At 44.1% G+C, this 26782-nt stretch overlaps 2 protein-coding genes across 3 annotated transcripts; one reads left to right on the top strand and one right to left on the bottom strand.

The window, feature by feature from the left end:
* The first annotated feature begins 600 nt into the window (after positions 1–600).
* fmnl2b (formin-like 2b) lies at positions 601–17360 on the top strand. 2 transcript variants are annotated; one of them, XM_084953031.1, is made up of 28 exons: positions 601–1221; positions 2401–2484; positions 3048–3128; positions 3263–3339; positions 3428–3511; positions 3686–3829; positions 3901–4027; positions 4156–4232; positions 4479–4572; positions 5129–5203; positions 5377–5487; positions 5630–5779; positions 5904–6005; positions 6240–6460; positions 6554–6657; positions 7554–7739; positions 9530–9550; positions 10102–10226; positions 10313–10515; positions 11136–11370; positions 11450–11518; positions 11625–11705; positions 13607–13736; positions 13817–13977; positions 14694–14795; positions 14894–14992; positions 15735–15858; positions 15943–17360. In XM_084953031.1, exons 1-28 carry the CDS (start codon positions 1105–1107, stop codon positions 16029–16031), a joined length of 3273 nt encoding a protein of 1090 aa, XP_084809157.1. In that variant the 5' UTR covers positions 601–1104; the 3' UTR covers positions 16032–17360. The 2 variants fall into 2 exon arrangements, with proteins under 2 accessions (XP_084809157.1, XP_084809159.1); XM_084953033.1 differs by lacking the exon at positions 9530–9550.
* Positions 17361–17399: 39 nt separating this feature from the next.
* Positions 17400–25673, bottom strand: rgn (regucalcin). The gene is made up of 8 exons (XM_084953034.1): positions 25581–25673; positions 21426–21615; positions 21162–21344; positions 20992–21086; positions 19933–20047; positions 19726–19857; positions 19493–19647; positions 17400–17641 (listed from the first exon to the last, which is right to left on the bottom strand). Exons 2-8 carry the CDS (start codon positions 21586–21588, stop codon positions 17591–17593), a joined length of 894 nt encoding a protein of 297 aa, XP_084809160.1. The 5' UTR covers positions 21589–21615; positions 25581–25673; the 3' UTR covers positions 17400–17590.
* Between the last annotated feature and the right edge of the window lie 1109 nt (positions 25674–26782).

The raw sequence follows: 26782 nt of genomic DNA, 5'->3' as shown, positions 1-26782 counted from the left end.
TTTACATGCACAAACTGCAGTCTATTAGATAGATATGATACAAACCACTGCAGCGCAGTACCTGTAATACCTACAGTGTGCTCTAATCGCTCTAATAGGATATTATATAAAGAGTCTAAATGAGTATCAATGGTACTGAAAGTAGCTGTACATAAAGTTACGTCTGTGAGATGGTGATCAGTCATTTTTGAATTAATGGTAAAAATGTTATTTGTGAAGAAGTTGTGTGACAAATGAAGGAGGAGTGTTCGTTAGTCTGCAGTTTTCTTTGGTACATGTGTAATTTAATATTGTTGTTTTAGAGTTAAAATCATAAAACTACAATACAAGCACGTTTAATGTTTGAAAGCTGGAAACATGGTTTATTGCTGTAAATAATCTGTGTCCATGGTAACACATGTGTGGGATCAAACCCAAGATTTACATGTTTAACAACAAATCTTGTTTATTATAGACTAATGAAAACACACACAGCTGATCCAGAGTCAGATTACTCACAGCGCTGCATGTGTGTGTGTGTATGTGTGTGTGTGTGTTGGTGGGCGGGGCCTGTGGCAGCAGAAGGTTCATTGTCTGAGGAGGCAGAGAGAGGGTGGAGGGAGGGTGGAGCAAGCTGCACAGAGACTGCAGCTGGGAGAGAGAGAGAGACAAAGAGGGGGGAGGCCGACTCTCTCTTTCTTTCTTCGTGTGGGGGAGGAGAGGGGGAGGATTAACCGACTGATCTGCCACGCGCGCTCACACACACACACACACACACACACATTTCAGACAAACAAACACACAATAACACAGCAGCCAAGCAGGCTTCATCTGGATCAGCAGCAGCAGCAGCGGCAGTGGCAGTGGCGGCGGTGAGGGAGAGAGACAAAGAGACAGAGAGAGAGAGAGAGAGACAGGCAAAGAGGAGGAGGAGGCAGACGCTCTTCATCGTCTGAGGAGTCAGACAGGAGAGAGAGAGAGAGACAGGCCTTCAGCAGCTCGACCACCCATCTACGTTCATAGTGATGGCCGACCACATGTTCCTGTGTGTGTGCTGAGTGTGTGTGCTGCTGTGGGTGGGTGTGTTCCCGTGTTCCTGCTCGGTGTGTGTTCACGGCGCATGTGATGGGTAACGCCGAGAGCATGGAGAGCCAGCTGGCCGTCATCCGGTCCAGAGCCGCTCCGGTTCGACTCCCGATGCCAGACCCGGCCGAGCTAGAGGAGAGGTTCTCCATCGCACTGGTAGGATACTCGCACAGACACACACAGGCATGCTGAAAATATGCAGTCACACTCTGCAGGTCTGGCGTGGGTTAGTGGTCTCTGCAGAACCTGATCACCAGGCCATGAGATCTTGGTCTCCAGATCTACTGGTTTTAAATGCCTGTGGTTCTGCAGGGCTCTGGATCTGTAAGTTTCCCCTCTTTTGGTTTCTGGTTCTCCAGGTCACTTCTCCTGTGGTCTTTGGTCCTAGACGTCTATAGTTCTGCAGGTTCATTCTGTAAACTGTGATGTAGTCTGGCTTAGGAGACACAGATCCTGGTCTGAATCTGGATCTAAAGGGAGGAACATTCAGAACCACATCAGAACCAGCTGGGTCTGTTCAAGAGTCTGTTCACACGCTTGTCTTCAGATTCACACTCAAAGCCCCTCTACAGTTTGTTCAGGTCTTCAAAAACACAAGAGAATTAGATTAGCCAAGTCAGACAGGGGAAACACGTTGATACTGGAAACCATGATCAGCAGCTCTGGGACTGGACCAATAGGAGGGCTCAAAGTTTCACCCTGACATGAGCTTCAGTATGAGGGCTGTAAGCCACTTTAGCTATCCACTGAAAATATGAAACAGCTGACCTTTGAAGGTATACGACCTGACTCAGTATCTCTAAAAGTCACAAGTCAAGCTAACTAAAGAATCACTTAATGGTGGTCACATGGTCCACTAGTCACAGCAGGATCCTCCTGCAGGAGTAGCATGTCATGGTTGGTTGACAGCCATCATTTAATTGTGTTTACACTGAATAAAACTGGTACAAAGTAAGTTTCATGTCATGGAAAAATTCATGGATGAACCAGCAGATCCAGGATCAGTCCTGATCGTCATCACTTTAATCTTCAAATGCTCAAATCTTGTTGTTTTTGGAGCAACCTTTGGTATGACTGACTCTTTTATTTAATCTGTGGATTTAAGTACAGACATGTGAATTGGAACATCCAGATTTTGTCTTGGGCTGTTTAGTGAATTAAAAAAAAGAGTTGGGAGTTTAGAGTTCATTCTGTATTTAGGGTTTGGGGGTTGAGATTTACAGATTACGTTGATTTTCTTTAAGGGTTTGTGTCTGTATTCATGGACTAAGGGTTCAAAATGTTGTATTTTTGGTTTCCAGACGTGTTTGAGCAATAAAACTGTCTGATTTTCAGAATTCAATGAACCTGCCACCTGACAAGGTGCGTCTGCTGCGTTCCTACGACAATGAAAAGAAGTGGGAGCTTATCTGTGATCAGGTAGGTGGATGTTTATGGGACTGCAGGAACAAATTGTTAAGAAGCTTCAACTCATTGATCTGAATATTGAAAGAGACCCGAATCATAAACTGTGCAGATATGATTTGTTGTGTGACTTTGGGGTCATTTGTTATCCCATTTTGGTCATTTTACAAAACAGATTGTTTTATGTGTTTCTAATGTGGCATTTTATGTAATTTTAGTCTTTTTCCAGCTGTTTGTTGCTGTTTTTGTTCTTCACGGTCATTTTACATCTCTCCTGTATCTCATTTTAGTTATTTCTGGGTTATATGTCATATCTCTTGGTTTAGACTAGGGTTCTTGGACTTTCTGGGTTCCCGTACCTTTGGTTCCAGTCTGTAATTTGCCCCACTTCTGTTGATTTGAGATTTGACAAAATCCTGCAGCTGATAAAGTTGAGAGCAAATTTGATAACATTTTAAAGTTTCTTTAAAAAATGAAATTTAGAATTATTTTCCCCAGTAAAAGTCAGACAGGCGTTGTGGTGGGTGGGGCTTCATATCTGATCCCATCTAGTCCCACTGTTTTTATGTTTGATGTAGGAAAGGTTTCAGGTCAAGAATCCTCCTCACACCTACATCCAGAAACTGAGAGGCTTCCTCGACCCGGCCGTCACACGGAAGGTGAGATGGCAAAGTTTAAAGTTTATTGCGCTGACAGAGAAAACTTTCTTTTAGAGTCCTGCTGGTAGTGCTTCAGTTACGGCCTGTGTTTATATTTTTTTTAAATATTGACCAGTTTGTGTGTTTGTCTGCAGAAGTTCAGGAGAAGAGTTCAGGAATCAACTCAGACCCTCAGAGAACTCGAGATTTCTCTTCGTACAAACCACATTGGGTACCTGTCTGTCAGAACACTTGTCTGTCTCTCTAACCTGTCTAACAGTCTCATGGCTGTCTAACATCTGTCTCCCGTCTGTCTGCAGGTGGGTGAGAGAGTTTCTGAATGAGGAGAATAGGGGTCTTGATGTTCTGGTTGAATATTTGTCGTTTGCTCAGTACGCTGTCACGTGAGTAAAGACAGGGCTTCCTCTTTGCTTTCTGAGCTTCGGTCTGAATTTTGAACATCACATGTCGGATCTTTTTATGGTGCGATCACACCGACAGATCAAATGTAGTGTTCAGGTGATTAGTTTGGAGCAGGTTTGGGACTTAAAAACATTTTACAAACTTTTTGTGCTCAGGTTTGATGGAGAACAGTCAGAGGCTGGAGGCGAGGTGTCGTCCATCGACTCTCCCTGGAGTCGTTCGATAGAAGATCTCCATGGTGACTGCAGCCTCCCCTCACCATCCTCCTCTGTACCCCGAGCAGCTCGACACTCCATCAGGTAGCAGAACATAATGTATGAATAAAACCAGAAGTCACCTAGACGTGCTAATGTGAATTTTCTGTTTGTAGTTCGACTCTGGTGACTCGATCCAACACGCTACCGAGTCGTCGAACTCTCAAGAACTCACGACTTGTGTGCAAGAAAGATGATGTTCACGTTTGTATCATGTGTCTGAGAGCCATCATGAACTACCAGGTAACTTAATCTGCCCGGTGACAGAAGGTTTGTGTCAATTTGAAGTCAAACCTGTCCTAAATCTGTAAAGTTTAGATTTTAGAGCCGGAAACATTACTGACCTTCATCTGTGTCCTCATCTTCATCAGTACGGTTTCAATATGGTGATGTCTCATCCTCACGCTGTCAATGAAATTGCTCTCAGCCTCAACAACAGGAACCCAAGGTACATCTGCAGATACAACTAATATAAATATTACCACTGCTGTATCTGTCTCTCTGGCAGAGAACAAAATACACCTGCGTGTTAGAAAATACAAACTTTGAGTGAATTCAAACAGCTCCTGAGAAGAAAGCCACAAAGTCAGTTAAACCACAGATGTAGACATTGTTTCTGTTCACTGTTTGTTAATTAGTGTATGAAGCTATAAAGAGCTTTTTAAAAATTTATTTGATGCATTTTCTTCATCAGGACAAAGGCTCTGGTCTTGGAGTTGTTGGCCGCAGTGTGTTTGGTCAGAGGAGGGCACGAGATCATCCTGTCGGCCTTCGACAACTTTAAAACTGTAAACAAAACAACAGGAGCAACACACTCTAAACATAAAACAACAAGTAATCCTTTTGTCATTTCTCCACTTTGTGCCTCCTGTTGTCTTGGGGTCTCTGTCAGGATACATGAGAAGGAGAAAGTAACGTATGAAACAGGTGTGCCACAGAGCTGGAATCACCAAACCATGAAGGGAGGAGGACATTTCTAGTTTTAGAGATATTGCAGTCCTAAAGATGTTTGTTTATATGTGCATTGAAGGACATATCCTGGTCAAGAACGACTAAAGGTTTTCCTCATGGTGTTACTGGAGGCCAAGGTAATGGCATCCAGAGTGATCATCTGTATGCGTTATTATAAAATGAGGCTCTGGACTAAAGAGCTCTCCTGTTGTTAAAAACCTGTTGATTCGACTCCTTGTATTTCCTCCAATCACATCTCAGATGGAAGGAAATTATATTAAAGGAAAGGAGGTACAAACTGGGAAAATGAGAAGAGAGTAAACAACATACGTTTGTTTGTTTGTTTGATTGATTGTTTGTTTGATTGATTGATTGATTGTTGATGTGTTGCAGGTGTGCTCTGAGTCAATGCGTTTTGAAAAGTTGATGGAACATTTTAAGAATGAAGATGACAACATCGACTTCTTGGTAACTTTGTCTCAAATGGGACCTAATATTTCAAGATTTTTCTTTTAAATTAATTGCATGAAATTTAAGATCCATTCAGCTCACAAAGTTTACATCTGTGTGACTTTGGTAACGTCAGACTTGCCTGGTGTGACATCATCAGGTTAATAATGGGCAGCGAAACATGTTTCCAGGTGGCCTGCATGCAGTTCATCAACATTGTGGTTCACTCTGTAGAGGACATGAACTTCAGAGTCCACTTGCAATATGACTTCACCAAACTCAACCTGGAAGAACACCTGGAGGTAAGACAGAAACCCACAATCAGAGCATCACAGTCACTCTCAGACAGAATGTAGTTTTAATTTACATCTAGTGCTGTTCAGAAAATGATGTGTTTCACCAAAACCTGTCTCCTCACCTGTGCCCTCACCTGTTTCACCTCAGCGGCTAAAGCACACAGAGAGTGACAGGCTGCAGGTTCAGATTCAGGCGTACCTGGACAACGTATTTGATGTCGGGACACTGCTGGAGGATGCAGAGACCAAAACTGCTGCTCTGGAGAGAGTCGAGGAACTGGAGGAGAACCTGGCCACGGTAAGACCTCCAGGTGGAGGGAGACAGGTGGAAACAAAGGAGTCAAGTCTTACAAGACATTATGACAAATCTCTGGTTTTGTGCTGACCTTCACCAGCCTCTTTCTTTCTCTATATGCCTTCAGATGTCAGAACGTCTGCTGGATGTGGAGAACGAAGCAATGTTGAAGATTGTGGAACTGGAGAAACAGCTGATGCAGACCAACAAAGAGTTGGACCAACTCCGGGTCAGTCTTGTTACTGTGGAAACCACATGTACATTGTCACCATGGAGAAAAAAAATGAGGCAAATAAATGTATAAGAGTAGGTCAGATGGTGATAATGATGAAGAGACATCTACAGGGAATAATGTGGAGTTTACAGGGCTGAAATACTTTTTAAACATGGGTTTTATAAAATGTTGGACTGTTCTTTGGCACCACTCTTTCCCCTGACTCACCATCACCGCTTACCTCTGCAGGATGTGTATGCCAGTGCTAACTCACAGGTGCATACCTTGCGGCGTATGGTACGGGAAAAGGACCAGACGATCCGACGTCAGAGTCGTCTGGAGCGTCAGGCTCAGGAAGCGCAGCAGGCCGGAGGACCCGGAGCTCCTCAACCACAGAGAGGAGAGGGCGATGGAGGGGTGGCTGATTCTGCCTCTCCGTCACCTCCACCCTGTCCTAACCTGTCCCCTAGGTGATTCACAGGACCTAGAACCTGTAGTATCTCACAGTTAAAAACTTCTGGCTAAGGATTTTGTTTTTGATTGATTTTGATTGATTCCTGCAGCCCTGAGACTGTAGCTTATCACAGTACGGGACCGGGGCTGGGCGGAGCCCCAGGCATGCTGGCCCCACCTCCTCCACCTCCTCCTCCACCAATGCCAGGCACAAGTGAGTTGAACCTTGCTGGTACTGATGTTTCTAAGCTTCAAATCTTGCGGTCCTTAGATTCCATTAGAGATTGGATGGCTGATAATTATCTTCAACTAAATGCTGATAAAAGTGAAGTCATTGTCTTTGCTCCTGAGAATTTTGTTCCCCTCGTGGTTAAAAATCTAGGCCCTCTTGCTTCTTATATTAAACCCTCCATTAGGATCCTTGGTGTTACATTTGACCCAGCTCTGACGCTGGACACACACATTAAATCTTTGGTTCGCTCTTGTTTTTACCATTTAAGAAATATTGCTAAGCTGAGTCCCATTGTGTCACACTCTGAATTGGAAATGATTATTCATGCTTTTGTTTCATCTCACTTAGATTATTGTAATTCCTTGTTTACTTGCTTAAGTTATGCCTCCCTGGAACGACTGCAGGGTGTTCAAAATGCTGCTGCTAGGCTTCTGACAAAGCATCCCAAATACTCCCATGCCACTCCCCTGCTGATTCAACTGCATTGGCTCCCTGTCAAGTTCAGGGTCCGTTTTAAGATTATAATCATGACCTATAGGGCCCTGCACGGTGTAGCTTCAATTTACATCAGCGATCATCTTCTTCCTTATCGCCCCAGCAGGTCCCTGAGGTCTTGCGACCAGGGCTTGCTGGTTGTCCAGCATACAAGGCTAAAAACAAAAGACTCTGGAACTCACTCCCTTTGAGTTTGAGATCTGTGGACCCAGTCATTTCTTTTAAAAGGCAGTTAAAAACATATCTGTTTAAACTTGCTTTTGGTTGATTTTGTTTGTTTGAGGTTGTATGTCCGTTTCTGTGAAGCACTTCGTGATTTTTACTTTACTTTACTGCTGAGTATCACCTGTGTAATGAACATCGTCTTTTTTTCTCCTCTTTAGTGTCCAACGGACCGTACCCAGCACCTCCTCCACCTGGTCCTCCTCCTCCTCCCCCTCCCCCTCCTCCACCTTGTCGGACCAGTGAGCTCTCCTCCGTCCCCATGCCCCCGCCTCCTCCACCTGTGGCCCCACCACTCCCAGGAACAGGGGGGTCACCTACAGTCATCTTTAACTCTGGACTTGCAGGTGAGACTGCAAACAGTGGGTTCACAGGCTGTGTAGAATTGAACCAAACCTGACCATCAAACCGTCCTTTCCCCTGTAACCACACCAACACTACACCTGTACATTACTGCAGCCAGGTGAGGAGTAAACTCAGTTACAGTTAATCAGGACATGAACTATAGACATCAGTTTCACATCATTATTACGAAAAAAAATAATAGAAACTATAAACATGCTGACTCCAGCTGACACCAGCTGTTCTTGTTTTTTAGCCAGTTGTTAGTTCTCTTTACTTTTCTCAGTTGAGAAGTTGGTTTTTGGTAACATTTGGGTGAAAAACTAAGCTCTGCAAAGGTTGAACAGAAGGAGGTGGTTGTAGTTTGGGTCAGCAAATCTCAGTGAATCTGTGTTAGTTTGGGGCCGGGGTTTTCAACCTTTGGTTGTTCTTCCTAGGTTGTAGATTTGTCTTCTTCATAGTCAGAGTTTGTTTCTGAAATGTTGGAGAGGTGATACATCAGATCAGGGAAGAGCCATAAATAGAAGATCTGTTGAGGCCAGATGGTACTCATGCAGAGCAGGTAGTCAGTGAATCTGAACCTTTGTTTGATGATGGTGGTGATAACTGGTGACATTGAATTCAGTTTAATTTGTTGAGAATTTGGATTGATTTGGAATTTGTGTTGCTCTGGTTTGGAGTTAAGGTTGTTTAAGTTTGGAGTTTAGCTTGGTTAAGAGCAAGGTTTTGCTCAGGTTGTTTTTGTCTGGTTTGAAGTTTGGATTTGACCGAACCATTGGTTGAGAGTTTGGCTTTTGGCTTGGATTCTTTTGGTTTAGGTTGGGTTGGTATTGATTATTTGGTTGGGTCCAGATTTGATTTAGGTGAGAGTTTGGTTTGGTGCGGACTGTTTTGGTTTGATTCAGTTCAATTCAATTTTCAATTCAGTTTTACTTATACATCACCAAATCACAACAACAGTCGCAACAAGACATTTGGGTTAGGGTTAAGATTGATCTGGTCTTTGGCTGGTTTGGCTTGGATTAGTTTGGTTTGGACTCTAGTTTGATTGAGAGTTTGGTTTTGCTCGGTTTGTTTTGGTTTGGAGTTTGGCTTTCATTGATTGTTTGGTTTGGAGTTTAGGTTGGTTAAGAGTTTGGTTTGCATCGTTTTTCCTTGGATGAATGCTTTGTTTGCTTTGGTTTGCAGGTGGCTGATGGTCAGACTTAAATAAACATGTGTCCTTGAAGTCCAAGAGGTCATAGAGTCCTTGTCTGCATATTTCAGTCATGAAGGTCTTCTCTGGTGGTTAATATTTACTTCTGGGAAGTTAATTTCTTATTAAATATTAAATATTTCCAACAGTCTCCATTGGTGAATGGATGCTGATATATACAGAGTATTACTTTTTTGGATTTTCCTCAGTTTAATGTTCTGTTCATACAGAAAAAGTTGCATATTGTTTGTACTATTGATGAAGAACCACTGAAGTGAAATGGAGCTCAAATCTCAGACTGTTATCCTACTTATACCATCGTCACTAATAAAAGACATTAGAGATATTTGTTCCATCATATTTTATCAAAATAAAATTTACAGAACTGATTCAACTTCAGCAGCTTCACCAGAACTCAGCTCTCAGTTTACACAAATAACCACAGTTCAGATCTCTTTATATACGCTGTCTATTCCTTACAATTAAATATGCCACACCTTCAGCCGATGAGAGTCCAGAAATATTAGTCAGTGTGATAAATGTGTATGTTAACTGCCATTTTACTAACATGTTGTTTCTTTTCTTCTGTTTTGCTCACAGAGGGTGCTCTGAAATTGTTCTGTACGTTTACTTTCTCTAACATCTTCACAAAACACCCTTACTTCCCCACCCTCCATCTTCTTCCATTCCTCCATCACCTGGAAACCAGCCGCAGCCAGTCAGTGGCTGGTTTCTCAATTAATCAACTGCCACAATTGTCAATCAGAGTCATATGTTTGATCCCACTTCTCTGATGTGTGTTCAGACTGAAGGATCATACCTACTCTTACCTGAGAAGAGAAAAGATATAAATAAATAAAATAGAGTCCGAGGGATAGATTGGCTCTGATGAGACCCAAAGTAATGCTCATCCATGAATTAAGTTGAAGACCTATATTGGTTATGTTAGAAAAACAGACTTCTGTTGGTCTGTCCCATACAGACCTGCTCACCTGTCGCACCTGTACCTGACAATAGTAACAGGTGCAGTGATGCCTGTTAACCTTCAGCAGTTTGGCACAAACTGATTGATCGGTCTGAACACACAGCTGGACTTTAGTCACTCGCAGTACCAATCTGAGGCCAGTCTTGTCCTCTCCTCACATGTCTCCCTGCTCACATGTCTCGCACAGCGGTGAAGATAAAGAAGCCAATCCAGACCAAGTTCAGGATGCCGGTGCTGAACTGGGTAGCTCTGAAGCCAAGTCAGATAAACGGAACCATCTTCAATGACATTGATGACGAGTCCATCCTGCAGGTAACATCCACAGCAAGAGGCATCACTCAGGGCTGACAAAAGCTTTTCACCTGTTTAAAATCTGCGATGACCTGTGTGTGTCTCAGGACCTGAACGTGGAGGAGTTTGAGGAGATGTTTAAGACCAAGGCTCAGGGTCCAGCTGTGGACCTGACGCTGTCCAGACAGAAGCTTCCTCAGAAAGCTCCGTCCAAAGTTTCTCTGCTGGAGGCCAACAGAGCCAAAAACCTGGCCATCACGCTGAGGAAGGCCGGCCAGGGGTCAGAGGTCATCTGCCGTGCCATCCAAACGTAGGTGGAACTGCACCAGGTTACAGTTGCCAGCGATGCCAGCTTGGTGCCAGAGTCAGAAATAGGCAAAAATGAATGTAGCTATGTTTATATAACAGCAGTGCACAACAGCAGTGTGTTTACAGGTGAGTTCAGGTGGGCATATGATTCTGTCCACCAGAGCTGCTGCTTTGTGATCCATCGATCTCTTCATATCTTTGATCCTTGACCTTCTTCTCTCTGCCTCCGATATCAGAGATTTTAACATTTGGAGTTTGTTACCTCTGTTAGCTGAGAATTTACTCATGGTGGCTTCCATTCATCAGACAAACTGCCTTCACACCCAGCCTGAGATGACATCATAGAAGTTCCTCTGTCTCAGAGTACTTTAGAGTTTAAACAGCATCATAGTGAGCATCCCATGACCCCAATAAAAGCAGTCGGTTCTGGCCTGGCCTGGGTTCCATCAGTGATAATCAGACTTCAGATTCAGGCCTCAGAACTGAATCTGAGTCAGCCATACTGCAATGTGCCTGAAATCAATCAGGTGACCCTCTGCAGGTGTGTTTAAGTGGCTTATTAGGTACCTGTGTACACTCTGAGTCACTCTATCAAATCAACCCAGTCCATCATCTCTCCAGGTTTGACCTCCGGACCGTTCGGGTGGACTTTGTAGAGTGTCTGACACGTTTCCTGCCGACGGAGGCTGAGTTGAAGCTGCTACGGCAATATGAGAGGGACCGAAAACCTCTGGAGGCACTAAGTGACGAAGATCGCTTCATGATGCAGTTCAGTCGCCTTGAGAGACTCAGCCAGCGCATGACCATCATGACTTTCATGGGCAACTTCAACGACAACGTCCAGATGTTAACACCGGTGAGACAGATATACAGATAGGAAGGTATGCAGGTATATCGACAGGTGTGACCCATCTGACCCTCTTGTTTCCTTTCAGCAACTCCACGCCATGATCGCGGCCTCAGTTTCTATAAAGTCCTCTCAGAAGCTGAAGAAGATCCTCGAGGTCAGTCTGAGGTTACCTGTGGAAATTCTGCCTGATTCTCTGTTTCTGTATCAATAATCAGTCAGTGTCATCAATACTCATGCTCAGCTGCTGTGTGTTGTCGTAGATCATCTTGGCTTTGGGAAACTACATGAACAGCAGTAAGAGAGGAGCGGTGTATGGATTCAAGCTGCAGAGCTTAGACCTGGTAACACACACACACACACACACACTGAATCACTGATCCGACCAATCAGCACAACATGATTTTAATTAATATTATTTTGAATTTAGTATCTTTATCACTTAAACAGCTTTAATTTTTAATAATTGACGTTTAACTGTCTGACATGTTTGGAGTTTATGTACCAAAATAAGCAATGACATCACATCCTGTATCACATGAGTCGGTCATAGATCTCTTGACTTTTATAACTTGGTGCGTTGCCGTGGCAGCTGGGTTGAACCAGTTTCTCGCAGACTTCCATCAGACATCAGCACAGGCATCCCCTGCTGGTGGGTTTATTTATAGTCTGATACAGTGAATCCCACCAAAAGGCTAAGGCTATGTCCACACTAGCCCGGATAGATTTGAAAACGGCGTTTTCATCTGAAAACAATCCACGTCCACACTAGCGTTTTCAGTTATTTTCACAGAGTTGTGCGCCCACATTGAAACGGACGAGAACGCTTACATTCCAGTACTTGCGTGAAGCGCAAGAAGATTCGGCCCCCTTCATTTCCGTCAGCCATTTATTTACTTTCCAACTCCTTGAAACGTCGCGGCAAAGCGTCAAGGAAAAGCACCACGTTTTTTAAATGGACTAACAATGAGGTGGAGTTGTTGCTGCGAGTAACACAAAAGAACAAAGTTGCAAAAGCGTGTGAGAATTAAATAATTTGAAGAAAAGCTACCTGTGTCATGATCCTGGGCCATGTTGGCCCAGCAGTCTTAGTATTCATGTCTTTTTGTATTTTGTTCCTTATTTGATTTTCCCTTGTGACTTTTATCCCCTGTGTGCCCCTCTATGTATCTGTGAGCCCTCGTCTCCCCTCGTGTTTCATTCCATGTTTCCCCAGCCCACTATGCCCGTGTTCTCTCTCTCCTCCTGTCTGCACCTCTGTGTACTTCCTGTTTTACTTTGACAGTCTCTCGTCAGTATGCGTCATGTTGTGTTCACTCTTGCCCTGTCTCGTTACGATTATCTGTGTCAGCTGTGTTCCCCGTGTGCTCCCACTTCCCTCGTTAACCCTCTGTGTATTTATGTGCATGTCTCCCTCGGTTCAGTGTCGCGTCGTCAATGTCGCCTCCCCGAACCTGTGTGTCTTTCTGTGTTCCCTCGGTCTTCTGTTAGCATTCCCAGTTTATTTCTGTTTCTTTGTGAAGCCTGCAATAAAGCAGTGATTTTGAGTTCAGCTTTTTGTCTCTGTGAGTTTTGCGTTTGGGTCCTCTTCTGCCTCCACACAGCCAGTTCATGACAACCTGAAGTATGTACAAACTGATATTAATCTTTAATAGGGCTGTCAAAATTGATAGCAAACAAAACAACTGCTATCTTTGTTTAATTGGTCACATGACTGCATCACATGACTAAAATGCATCATCGATTCAAGTCTCCATTTTCACTGTCCACATTTTCACTGTCCACACTGTGACGCAAATGCACTGTCTTCAAATTTATTCGTTTTCGAGAGCGTTTTCAAAAACGCTGCGTTTTTCCTTGGGGAAAACGCCATCTCAGTGTGGAAGGGAGGCCAAAACGGAGAGAAAACGATGCGTTTTCAAACAAAAACGCATTAGTGTGGACAAAGCCCCAGAGCGAGCTTTAATAGGCCCCAACACGCAGCTTTGTGTGTTTCAGGGCTCTAGACTAACTTTTTTTCTTAGGTGCACCAGCACAAAAGTTAGGTGCACCCAAATTTTCCAACCGCATCGCTTAACGCCACAGCTTTACATGTTCACCTTGTTTTTAATCGCTGTCCATACAGACAGTATTGATTTGTAAATGATTAACGAACAATCTTCTCATCACAAAGTTCTTTATTTGGAGCACACTCTAGAGCCTTGTTGTTTGCTGCGGTTACCATGGTTGTGCGTTTTCTGCATAGTTACTGGAGACCAAGTCAACCGACAGGACACAAACGCTGCTTCATTACATCAGCAACGTGGTGAGAGAGAAGTATCCTGCTGTGTCTCTGTTTTACAACGAGCTTCACTACGTGGACAAGGCTGCTGCAGGTGAGTCTGACAGCCAATCAGGATGCTGCGCTCCCTGCGAGATGCCTGTTTACCTGAGCTCGTTTACCTGTACTATGCAGTGAGTCTGGAGAACGTGCTGAGTGACGTGAAGGAGCTCCAGCGGGGCATGGAGCTCACCTGGAGAGAGTTCAGCGTGTCGCACAACGCTACGCTCAAAGACTTCATCAGCAGGAATGAATCACGGCTCAGCAAACTGCAGGAGGACGCGCGCATTGCTCAGGTGAGAAACACACATACACCATGTGGTACCACACAGCCATGATTCAGGTGCAACTCCTCCTGCAGAATCAGCTCAAACTGTGAACACCAAACAGCCGAGCACATAGGAGGAGTAGGAGAAGGAGAAGATGGAGGAGAAGAAGAGGAAGAAGAAGAAGGAGAAGACGAGGAAGGAGAAGAAGGGCGATCGTGGCTCAAGTTGGGTGTTCGTCTAGTTATCGGAAGGTTGCCGGTTCGAGCCCCGGCTCAGACAGTCTCGGTCGTTGTGTCCTTGGGCAAGACACTTCACCTACCGCCTACTGGTGATGGCCAGAGGGGCCGATGGTGCGATATGGCAGCCTCGCCTCTGTCAGTCTGCCCCAGGGCAGCTGTGGCTACAGCTGTAGCTGCCTTCACCAGTGTATGAATGTGAGAGTGAATAAATAGTGGTATTGTAAAGTGCTTTGAGGGGTCCCGAAAAGCACTATATAAATGCAATCCATTATTATTATTATTAGAAGAAGGAGAAGAAGAAGAGGTAGAAGGAGAAGAAGAGGGGTAAACCCACAACACTACCAACACTAAACCTACAAGCTTTACACATGTTTCTAACTTGTTTCTTAATCAGTTTTATGTATTGTTAGTCTTTTTAAGGTACGAGAACAGGTAGACTGATGATAACCAGCTGTGTGTGTGTGTGTGTGTGTGTGTGTGTGTGTGTGTGTGTATAAACTTTAGGATGCCTTTGAAGATGCCGTGAAGTTTTTCGGAGAGAGTTCAAAGACGATGCCGCCGTCTGTCTTCTTCCCAATCTTTGTTCGTTTCATCAAAGCCTACAGGGTGGGTAACCTTTGTCTATAGACCATGCTCCCTCTCTGATAGTGGGCCTATATCAGTTGAGTTTAGTTTTGCATTAATATGTTTCTGTGTGTCTCCAGCTGGCTGAGGAGGAGAACGAGCAGAGGAGGCGTCAGGAGCAGATGTTGTTGGAGAAACTGGAACAGGAGGAGCAGCAGGAGGAGGAAGAGGAGACCAGGGTGAAACTTCATGACATAATCCATTACTTAGCTCCCATTGTTTCAGCTGGATGTGACCTCCTGATGCAGGAGGAGCTTATGCTTGCACCTCCATGTTGAATTCCTACATTAAACCAAAATGTTTAGTTTTCAGGTATTTTTAAAATACCTCGGTTCTCTGAAAGTTTCTTTACATCTTTGTTTTTAAAAATGAAGCTGTCACAACTGAGAGTAAGGACTCAAGAGCAGAGCAGGTTGACGTTTCCAAACACAGTTTATTTACAACACCGCTGCACAATATATACAGTGAGGGGAAAATCCAGGCTCCAAGGGACCAAGGGGAAGCTCTCTCACACTCGCTCTCGTCTTCATGCCCAGACTCACACACACGCACTGCAGGGAGGTCACAGGTCCGGGAAGGAAAAGTCTGTAGTACAATCATCCAGCGACGAGAAGATCTGTGTCCCAGCCTCAAATAGTGGACAGGTGTGTGGGCCAAGGGCGGGAGCCCGCAGTGAGCTCCGCCCAGAAAGAGAGAGAGAAAACAAAACAAACACATGTAGCCTTGCGGGGCCAGCTGGGCAGGCAGGGAGACCATGACAGAAGCTCAGTAATTCTCTTTGTCCTCGCTGACATCATGATTTCAACAGTCTCTGATTGGTCAGGAGGCTCAAGGGGTCAGATTTAGGTTTATTCAGATCACTAATCGATCGATCAGGTGACGTGTCACAGCGTCTGATACTGAAGCCCCTCCCCCTCTCAGTCTCCGTCCCACAGAGGGAAGCGGCAGCAGCAGGAGCTGATCACGGAGCTCAGAAGGCGCCAAGGAAAAGACAGCCGCCATGTTTATGAGGGGAAGGACGGCGCTATCGAGGATATCATAACAGGTAAACATGTTGCCAAGGCACGTGAGTGACCACAGCAGGCGTGTCAACTGTCCTCTGATTGACTGTTTATTCTCTTATCTACAGCTCTGAAGACCGTCCCCTTCACGGCTCGGACTGCCAAACGCAGCTCTCGCTTCTTCTGTGACCCCGCCCACACCGAGGAGCACTACTGAGAAGTCACAAAGAGTGACAACGCCCACTTTTCATTGATGGGACCAATTAGCACTTTGAACTTTTCTGATCGCTCTAACTGATGACATCATGTTTTCTATGTTATTTTATTGGTTTCTTTGTGCATAGACTGGGCGCCCACACACCTGACCTCAGCTAAACCGGATCGATCGGAAGGATGCCCTGTCCTGCTGTGATTGGCTTTTTGGCTGTCAGCTGAACACTTCAGCAGGTGTTTTAAACACCTTTTGACTTAAGTCCAGCAGCGTGGCAGAACAATCAGGGGGCAGCGTCCCTCCAGCTGAACTGATATAGTCCTAATCATTGCCACAGACATAAAATAACACTTGATTAGATCACATGACCTTCCCAGCAGATGTTCCTCAGAGCACTTTACAGACTGAATCTGACCTTTGACCTCTCCTGACAAAGATCATGTGGTCTGTGGTCAGGTAGAATTCCACTTCCTGTAATCAGATCATGCGGCTCTGAACGCCATTGGCGTGACAACCGAGAACCCGCGGTGCTAAAAACAAAGTTGTGCCTCGCCACAGATGATGCTGGGTTTGGACTGGAGCAAAGGTGCATACATGCCTTTTCACACCACGAGGGCTAACAAACATCTGAAGGGTCAAAGGTCGGGGGGGGGGGGGGGGGTCAGAGTGCATGGGCTTCTCCGGTCTGTTTCTTTAACTGTACAGGGTTCTACCTTCACTATATTCTACTGTATCTACTGGCCTTACTGCAGGTACCAGAGCCTCACTGAAGTATCACTCTGTTCATCTGTGGCTCCGCCCCTTCTCCACCCTCCTGAGCCCACATCTGTCAGTTAGCCTGTTAACTTGCAGAGCCTCACCAGCCACAACATGGTGTTTTCCAGCTGTTCATGCACACACACCTGCAAAGCTGGTCACCCAAAGGTCACGACTCAGTTAGCGCAGCAATCTGGAGTGTGGCACCGAGGGGCCGCTGTAGCTGAAACACAAGGAGCTCCCACCTGTGGACCGGAATCCACCTGAGCAGGTTCACGACGACAGTGAAGTTGGCAGGTGGGGCTCTGTGCTCGACACACCTCGACTCCCACTGATGTTTCTGTAGTGTTTCTGCAGTCCCCGTTTCCTTTTGGAGGTCCAGTCTCAGACTGAAGCCCCTCCCCTTCTCTCCTCTTCATCATTTAGATTCAAAGAAGACAAAAAAATGGCAGCACAACGTTTTCTACATGTACAGACATTTTCTAGATCACTGTGTAGCAATGCTTGTACGTGTCTGTGTTTGTGTTTGGTGGTGATTCTGCACTTGGTGTGTAAATAAAGCGCACCTTGTCAACATGATGCAGTGCGTTCTGTTTGACACTACATTACCCACAATCCCTCTGTCACTCAGGTTTTATTTCCAACACAAAGCATCATTAATCTGTGTGATTGATGATTTTTAATTATGTATCAGTACACTGACTGATTGACAAGTAATCAGTAAACATGTTGATTAGTTCATCATGTTGATCTGTGCTGTGATTGGCTGTTAGAGTTCACTGATGGATCAGGTCTTCTCCTCCTGAAGTTCATCCGGAGAAAGCGTATGAAGGTCGACCTTTGACCCCGAGTCCTGTGACCTGTGCATGCACACACACACACACACACACACACACACACACACACACACACACACACACACACGAGTCAGGGCAGTAGTGATGGGAATTCCGGCTCTTTTTGGAGAACTGGCTCTTTCGGCTCGGCTCACTAAAAGCAGCCGGCTCCCAACCGGCTCTTCAGGTTGTTTTGTTGCTTTAATTAATTTATTATCAACAACAATATAAAATTATGCACAAAAGAAATTACTAAAAAAAAAAAGTGGATTTATTTATATGTTTACATATAAATATATGCGGTGGCCCCTAGAGACATAACCTCTAACCCTAACCCTCCACAAAGCCAGAACATCTTACTATTCGTCACTGATTGAAGAAAATAAGAACAACCCCAGGTTTCTCTTCAGCACTGTAGCCAGGCTGACAAAAAGTCAGAGCACTGTTGAGCCAACTATTAGTATACGTAGCATGCATTTTCACTGCTATGCAGATGACACCCAGCTCTATCTGTCCATGAAGCCAGATAACACACAGCAATGAGTTAAACTGCAGGAATGTCTTAAAGACATAAAGACCTGTATGGCCGCTAACTTTCCGCTTCTTCATTCAGATCAAACTGAGGTTATTGTACTCGGCCCTGAAAATCTTAGAAATATGGTATCTAACCAGATTCTTACTCTGGATGGCATTACCTTGGCCTCCAGTAACACTGTGAGGAACCTTGGAGTCATTTTTGACCAGGACATGTCCTTCAACGCACATATTAAACTAATATGTAAGACTGCGTTCTTCCACTCACGCAACATCTCTAAAATTGGAAATATCCTGTCTCAGAGTGACGCTGAAAAACTAGTTCATGCATTTATTACTTCCAGGCTGGACGACTGTAATTCATTATTATCAGGAAGTCCTAAAATCTCCCTGAAAAGCCTTCAGCTAATCCAAAATGCTGCAGCAAGAGTCCTGACAGGGACTAGAAAGAGAGAGCAGGTTTCTCCTGTTTTGGCTTCCCTTCATTGGCTTCCTGTTAAGTCCAGAATTCAAAATCCTGCTCCTCACATACAAGGTCTTAAATAATCAGGCCCCATCTTATCTTAATGACCTTGTAGTACCATATCACCCTATTGGAGCACTTCGCTCTCACACTGCAGGCCTACTTGTTGTTCCTAGAGTATTTAAAAGTAGAATGGGAGGCAGAGCCTTCAGTTTTCAGGCCCCTCTTCTGTGGAACCAGCTTCCAGTTTGGATTCAGGAGACAGACACTATCTCTACTTTCAAGATTAGGCTTCAAACTTTCCTTTTTGCTAAAGCATATAGTTAGGGCTGGACCAGGTGGCCCTGAATCCTCCCTTAGTTATGCTGCAATAGACGTAGGCTGCCGGGGATTCCCATGATGCATTGAGTTTTTCCTTTCCAGTCACCTTTCTCACTCCCTATGTGTTAACAGACCTCTCTGCATTGAATCGTACTTGTTATTAATCTCTGTCTCTCTTCCACAGCATGTCTTTATCCTTTCTTTATCTTCCTTCTCTCACCCCAACCGGTCGCAGCAGATGGCCCCGCCCCTCCCTGAGCCTGGTTCTGTCGGAGGTTTCTTCCTGTTAAAAGGGAGTTTTTTCTTCCCACTGTCGCCAAAGTGCTTGCTCGTAGGGGGCTGTCTGATTGTTGGGACATCTCTGTATTATTGCAGGGTCTTTACCTTACAATATTACAGATGACCCAAGAAGTCTGAGCTCCAGTTTGGGTCAGTGACATAAAAGTTGAGTACATCCATCTACTGTAAACAATCTGAGAGCTCTTTGTGTTTCATCATCTTCTCACAGTCAAGTGTCAAAAGTTTATTAAAAGGGAACACATGAGCTGCCAACTCACCCTGAAGGTGCTTCCAGCCAGGGGCTGCTGTTTGCTCTCAGACTGGTTGAGGCCAAGACTGGCCGAGGTCACGTAGAGCTCAGAGTAGTCTGGACCTCCGAAACAACACGAGGTGGTCTTCGTCACCGGCAGAGAGATCGTCTTCAGCCGCACACCTGTGAGTGTATGACAGGTACATCATCATCATCACCGCACTTACAGAAACACGCAGAATCAGCAGAACCAGAACTAACCAGTAGCAGGGTCGATGTTGATGACCCGCCCTCCGTCGTAACAGGCCACCCACAGACGACCTTCAGCATCAAGAGTCATCCCATCGGGAATCCCTTCCCCCTCCTTAATGTGGCATACCACACGGCGATTACCTAGGAAACACGGCTATAAATACAGATGTACTACACCATAAGCACACACAATGTGCAGCATAAGTACACAGGTACCAATGTGTCCAGTGCTGGGGTCGTGGTCGAAGGCGTCGACAGTCAGAGCCAAACTGTCGATGTAGAAAAACGTCTTCTGATCCTCAGACCAGTCCATCCCATTAGAGATGTCCACCTGAGAGGCAGACAGGTGAGGCAGACAGGTACGGGTGAGGCAGACAGGTGAGACAGACGGGTACAGGTGAGGCAGATGGGTGAGACAGACAGGTACAGTGAGACTGTATATTTATTTTACATGGTCAGGTATCACGTTAACGGGGCTCATTGACTGTCTTATTTAATGAGCTGCCAACCTGGCTGATGTCATTAATACAGCCTAGGGCTGTGCGATATGACAAAAATCTCATATCCCGATATAAGACATTTATCGTCCTGACAACGATATAAATCACAAAAATGTAATATTTTCTGTAAATTCTGTGAATCTCGGGCAGCTCGACTTGCGTGAAGTTTTTCCAGCTGGGCGTCCTTTACTTGGAGTCGAGTGTTTTTACTGATGCATGAAACTATACATTTTTAGACATTAGTTGTAACGGCCACCATTTTCTTTCAAAGTTTGAGTCTAAGGTTTATTTTTTAGCACCTGACGGCTCTTTTTTTTCTTCTCATCCGTAAACTCTCTGCATACTCTTTCACGTGATTCAGTTTATTTTGAAAAGTCTCAACAGGATCTTGAGCTTTATTGTGAAAGGTTTACGTGGAAAGCAAACAAGCGGACAGCGGAGCCACGCGATGGTTTTACCGTCGTTGTTGCTAACGACAACACGTAAAAACAGTCGCTTGTCCGTCCGTAGTGTGGTTATATTAAATATAAGAGAAAGAGAGAACTTTAAGAAATTAATATAGCCACTACAGTGACCATCAAAACCATGAAAAAATATTGCCGTAAACAGTTTATTTTACAACACCACGAAACAAACAATAGCGTAATAGGAAACGATAGACGTTTTTATATCGTCATCCGATATATATCGTTATATCGAACAGCCCTAATACAGCCACTTGATTAAGAACACCAACAGGATTATCTTAGTCAGTATCACAGGCAGGTTAAGTTACCTGGCTCAGGTGTTTGGTCACAGTGAGGTCAGGGGCTACAGAGAACAGAGCTCCTTGTTTCCTTTCCCCGGACGGGTAATCTTTTAACATCGTACCTAAAACACATCACACTGTTACCATAGCAACAGAGAGACAGGCAGGTAAGACAGTAACCAGGTGTGCAGACTGACCCGTCAGCAGTCGTCCACTCGGATCAGCCTTCCCATCGTTCAGGCGGTTGTTCGGTTTGTCTTCATCGACCTCCACCAGTGATGTCACCTTGTGCGTCTGCCAATCAACAGCCACAATGTTGCGACCCACACCTGCAACGTACCCGCCCGACCTGCGAGGAACCGCGAAGCCCACTGTGTCAGCTGAGGGGAGAAGGACAGGTGAGACATGGTCAGGCAACATTCAGGTAAGCGTCAGACAGGTGAAAATGCTGATTGGCCCACCTGTCTCCACAGACTGGATGCGATTGGTCGCAGGACTCCAGCGGTGGATTTTCTGCCCTATGATGTCAACAAACAGCAGGGTCTGCTCTGACTCCTCCCACACCGGCCCTTCACCAATCAGAGCGCTTGATTTCACTATGGGGTGCACCTTCACTGACGACATCTTTGGGGCCAATCACAGAGCAGGACACTGTAGCCATGGAAACAGCAGGTCAGTTGTTTTAAATCAAATTATGTACTGAACTCACCTGTACTACATGTACCTGTACTGTGTTAGTGAATCACCAATCAGCTGCTAGGAGAATCAACTAATCGCCTTATGAATGAGCAGCTGAGCAGGTGTCTTGTTGATTGGTGAAACAGGTCTGATGGGACATTCCCCGTACTGCTCAGAGGAACGTGGGCGAAGCATAACGGTCACCTGGACAACAGCGTGACGCTGACACGACCTTCGTGACCTCCACTCATAACAACAGGAAGTTCTGCTGACGGCGAGCCGGGCTAGACCCTGATCCCAGAATAAAAAACTTTCTGATGTCATTAACACACCTGGTGATGTCATAAACATGAGGGCAGCAGGCGAAACGCAAACATCGACCTTATGAGTTGTACAGTCCAGACTGACACTGTGGAAATGGAAATGTGCCCACAGGACAGCCGTTACCCCGACAATGACCCCGACCATGAGCTCTGTGCTGGGAGGTACTGCTGTCTTACATAACGTAGTACTACTCATGTTCAGAAAGGAGTACTGCATCACGCAGTCTTATGTAACATGCAGCCTACATGACAGTGCAGTTTTTTTTATATTGATCTGTTGATTGATTATTAACCAACTGGTGAGTTAAACATTAAACTGAGTGAGTCAGCTTTCTTTCATCTCTCAGACACTTTAAAGAGCCGCTGGTTCCCTGGTCACTCCACTTTATTGGTATTTATATTAAGAGAAAAAAAAGTGCAATACTGTACTAACTGCAAAAATTTTTTGTACTGTTCAGTCTGTACTGCTGCTCATTCCTGCCACTGTGCAATATCCCATTTGCCCCCCCCCCCTCACATTCCTATATAAGATTTTCTTTATTCAATCACTAGTGTGTACATATATTTATATTTACATATATATATTTAGTCTGTTAACTGTTAATCTTTTTTCTTTTACTATATTTTATTAACATTTTGCTCTTTACTATTTTTTCCACTGCACCATTCTGCTGAGTGACTGTCTTCTGCTCATCAAATACATTTCATTGCAATGTTGACCCTGTGCTAACTTGCATATGACACATAAAACTGAAAACTGCTGTCTTTATTACCCCACAACAAATCAGCAGGAGTCTGATGAACCTGATAGCATTCTGGTCGTCACTTTGATGTCCCATAAAACCTCACAGGTTCAGGCATAACAACAGACGCTCACAGAGACAGGTGAAGGTGCAGGAGGACAGCAGGAACATGCCCCAAACTAGGACAGCCCACTGTGACCTCAACACTTTTCATCTGTTCTGTGGTGTCCCAGCAGGAGTGTGCCGTGATGCCTGCTCCTCCACACATGAGGGGAACCTCCTCAAGTTTCATGGCTCCGTGTCCTCCTCATCATGCTCCAGGCGCACAGACTGCTCTGGATCCGATCATTAAACATCTGCCACGGCAGTGACACGTGCGTGAGGATCGCACAGTTCAGCGGAGGGAGGACACAGTCTTTAACTTCAACCATCCAGCAACCACGCGCGTGCGCACACGCAGAATAAAAAAAGTTTAAAGACCGCAGAGTCCTGCAGGACCAACACGCTGCTTCCGCCTTGTGTGTCTTTGTATGTGTCGGCCTCACCTGTCTCATCAACTACAGGTGAACTACGTGAATCTAACGTCGCTCGTCCCCGCACCAGGGGTGGATCTAGAAGGGTGGCATGGGGTGGCAAGTGCCGCCCTAAAATGATCCCCTGCCACCCCAGTTTTGCATATGACAGTGCTGTTTATTAAAATAAGATAGCATTAACAGTTTGAGCATAGTTACAGTCAACAGTGAATATAAATGCTAAAACTGAATATATTGCATAGTGTTCCCCCCCTCCACCAGTAACAAATGGTTCAGTCCATAGCAGGACCGGCTTTTTTCTTGTTTTCAGTAGCAAGCGATGCTTATGATTGTGCCAGAGCACATTTTGAACAACACCATGGGAATTTCGTATTTTACACAGGTGGTTGGATGTTACACTGTGGAAATGGAAGGTGAGTGTTATTAACCCTCTGTGGTCCACGGACACGCTGCACCTCCAAATCACATGACTGATGTAAGCTGACACAGCAACAAGCTGCAGCCACGCTGAGTCTCTGTTTCAGCCACATTGAAAGTTCAGACTTCAAAGTTTTTACATTTTAATTACAGGCCAGCAAATCCAGAGTTATGATCATATATATAAGCCACGCTTTTTACTAAACACTGTCGTCACGTTTGTGTGTGTGTGTGTGTGTTTTAAGCGTTTTAAGGACAGCGCGAAAACAGTAAAGAAAGGAAGAAAAGCCACCTCTTTCCTATCAGTGGAAAAAGTACCATGTCGGCCAATTTAAAAAAAGTCAACACGTGGGATTTGGTTGTTTAGGAAGAGGGGAAAGTTTTGGAAGTGACGTAACGGCAGCGAGACAGAGCGAGCGAGAGAGAGAGAGCGAGCAAGCGAGAGAGTTTTTAGATATGGGAGATTTGTGACGTTTAGTGTGGAGTGTATACTTAGTGTGTTGTGTTGTGTAGTTGTTCTGTTGTGTAGTCGTCGTTTTGTTTTGTGTGTCAGTGAGGGCACTAATGAATGTCACTAAGGCACATTTGCAATTTAAACACTGTCACCAAGTAGAAAACCAGCGGAGTGATACACCTGCTGTTGTCAGGCCTGCAGGTTTATCCCTGCGATGTTCTCCTGTTTTTACTGGCACACATCATTTGTGGGGCATCTTATTGCAACACCTGATTGTTCTCTAATTTTAGTTTTAGTAAGATTTTTAAATGGTTATATAAAATGAAAAAAACGGCAGGTGTATTGGCTGCATTTTTAGATAAATAGTTGTATATGTTTCCAAAATGTACAATTTATATTTGCATTTCAAGTTATAAACATTTACTCAACATGTCTGTGGGTTTTTTTACAGTAAAAAAAATACTATTAGGATTTTAAGTTCTTTGTGTGATTTCAGATCAGTAATACTAATGCAGTATGTCAGTGAAAAAAACAACTAAATTCAGTCGAGCTGAAAAGATACCAAACAAGGCAAGGAGAAAAAATAAAATGAAACAATTTGAGGGTGAAACACAAACGTAAACTCAAAAGGAATCAAAAGTGGCCGGTTGTATTTCAGACCTCAGTGGGTTCATCCAACAAATCATGAAAAATTAGGTTTAAATTTTTGTTCATGACAGTGCAGATTTCTGACATTTTGTGTAATTTAAGCTGTAACAATGTGATTGTTTTCTAACAAAAAACAGTGAAACTCAAGTTAGACCTGTGTTTGTAAATAGACCACCTCATGTTGTGTAGCTTTCAGGATTTTATACTTATTGGGCTACATACTTATTTATTATACAGGCTATATAGTACATATAATCAAAACTCACATGTTTTATGTAACTAAAGTGTGTAATTATGTGGGCTACAGACAATAATTAAGTTATAGACTATATTTATATGAAAAACGTGTATACTTACTGCATTTGAATTATTTTAACCATTTGTAACCACCTGCATATGTGTTTGAAAAAAAAAAAAAGGCTTTGATTTTGCCACCCCATTTGATTTCTTTGCCACCCTCATGCCACCCTAAGAAAATTTCTCTAGATCCGCCCCTGCCCCGCACGGCTCGTGCACGTCTTCATTGGGGTGAACGAGCGTGTTACAGTGAGGAGCTGAGCCCCGGCAAGCCAAAATTCAGATTCTCACGGAGTCCCGTGAAGTTTGGAGCAAACACTAATGCTGAATTAAAAACAGATTCGCTTTCATCCGGAAACACCAAACTTTTACCTCGCGAGCCTCCGGAAAAGCACGCGACACTAAAAATCAGCACATTTTTAGACGGAGTTTGGTTCGGTGTAAAGAAGTTAAGTTTGTAGCTTTCTGGAGCGCTACCATGTACTCAGTACACATAAACACAACTGAACCGGCACGCACTTACCTGCTGCAGTACCAGACGCAGTACTCTGAAGTGCTCTCCGTGTGTGCACACTGACCCAGTCTCGCAGCTCCGCCCCTCCCAGCGGAGCACCCCCTGTCGCTACCCGATCTTTTTTTAAAACTTTATTGAGAAACAGTATACAGAACATGTATACAACCAGAACAAAATTAACATATGTCAGGGGGTGTAATACAAAGAATTACATACATTCAAATAATTTGTAATTACTATAAATAGTAATAGTTTTCACAGCCTTTTTGTTAAGTGATCCATGAATCAATTTTATGTAACATAAAACATCATTATAGTAATGTTTAAAACTAGCCTTTTGGTTACTGTATTTGCATTTGTGAAAATAAAATTTAGCTAAGATAACTAACAAGTTTATTATAAAGTAAACATCTTCTTTTTTTTGCCTTCGAAAGAAACAAAATACAACATTTTCCCATTTCACAGTAAAGTCCAGCAATGAATCTACTGAAGTCTTTCCAAAATGTTCTAGAGCATGAACAGATCCAGAAGGGGTGCTGCACAGTCTCAGGATGGCTTCCACAAAACCCACAGTTCGCATTTATGTCCCTTTTGAACTTTGTCATATAATGATTAGCAGGATAAAATTTATGCAGTATTTTAAATGAAACTTCTTTTACTTTATTCGTTACCAGATACTTGTTAGGAATTGTCCATACTCTTTTCCAGTTAATGTCACTGACAAAGGAGAACAGTTAGAGATTCTGTCTGGAACAAAGCACGAATATTCTTATATTCTTATTGGCGCCGCCATTGCGTGCAATAGGTCGGCAGCCTTAACATGAAATTTCCCACTCGTGGGACTAATCTTATTTTATTACCTTTACTATGGTTTGTTAGTCAGATTCTTCCTATGGGTGTATCCACAGGGTTGGGGAGAGAAACAGATGATATACAAGGTTGAATACCTTTAAAAAAACATTATAATACCCGTAGGTATTGCATCAAATAATATGGCATATTCTTTGGGTGTGGCTGAAAATTTATAAGTGTTTAAGAATTCTGAATAAGACATAAGCTGCCCATTAGGATTAAACAGCTGATTTACTAAAACAATCTGTTTCTCAACCCACCTAGAAAAAAATAATGATTTATTTTTATGCACTATGTTCCTATTATTCCAAATTAAATACGTATGGGGTGTAAAGTTGTGTTTATATATAAGGGACCAA

The sequence above is a fragment of the Perissodus microlepis genome, chromosome 15 (assembly GCF_051167445.1).
Source record: "Perissodus microlepis isolate ML-2025 ecotype Zambia chromosome 15, ASM5116744v1, whole genome shotgun sequence".
Classification (NCBI taxonomy): Eukaryota; Metazoa; Chordata; class Actinopteri; order Cichliformes; family Cichlidae; genus Perissodus; species Perissodus microlepis.
The sequence above is the reverse complement of the archived record's forward strand: the minus strand, read 5'-3'. Positions and strand labels throughout refer to the sequence as shown.

What these genes read in the sequence shown, in the direction of transcription:
- fmnl2b (XM_084953031.1), top strand. Translation starts at nt 1,105, where the DNA reads ATGGGTAACGCCGAGAGCATGGAGAGCCAGCTGGCCGTCATCCGGTCC. An exon ending in AGAGGTTCTCCATCGCACTG is followed by an intron (nt 1,222 to 2,400) that starts GTAGGATACTCG and finishes TCTGATTTTCAG; the next exon opens with AATTCAATGAACCTGCCACC. An exon ending in CTTCGTACAAACCACATTGG is followed by an intron (nt 3,340 to 3,427) that starts GTACCTGTCTGT and finishes GTCTGTCTGCAG; the next exon opens with GTGGGTGAGAGAGTTTCTGA.
- rgn (XM_084953034.1), bottom strand. Translation starts at nt 21,588, where the DNA reads ATGTCGTCAGTGAAGGTGCACCCCATAGTGAAATCAAGCGCTCTGATT. An exon ending in GAGTGGACGACTGCTGACGG is followed by an intron (nt 21,087 to 21,161) that starts GTCAGTCTGCAC and finishes GATGTGTTTTAG; the next exon opens with GTACGATGTTAAAAGATTAC. An exon ending in CCCCAGCACTGGACACATTG is followed by an intron (nt 19,858 to 19,932) that starts GTACCTGTGTAC and finishes CGTGTTTCCTAG; the next exon opens with GTAATCGCCGTGTGGTATGC.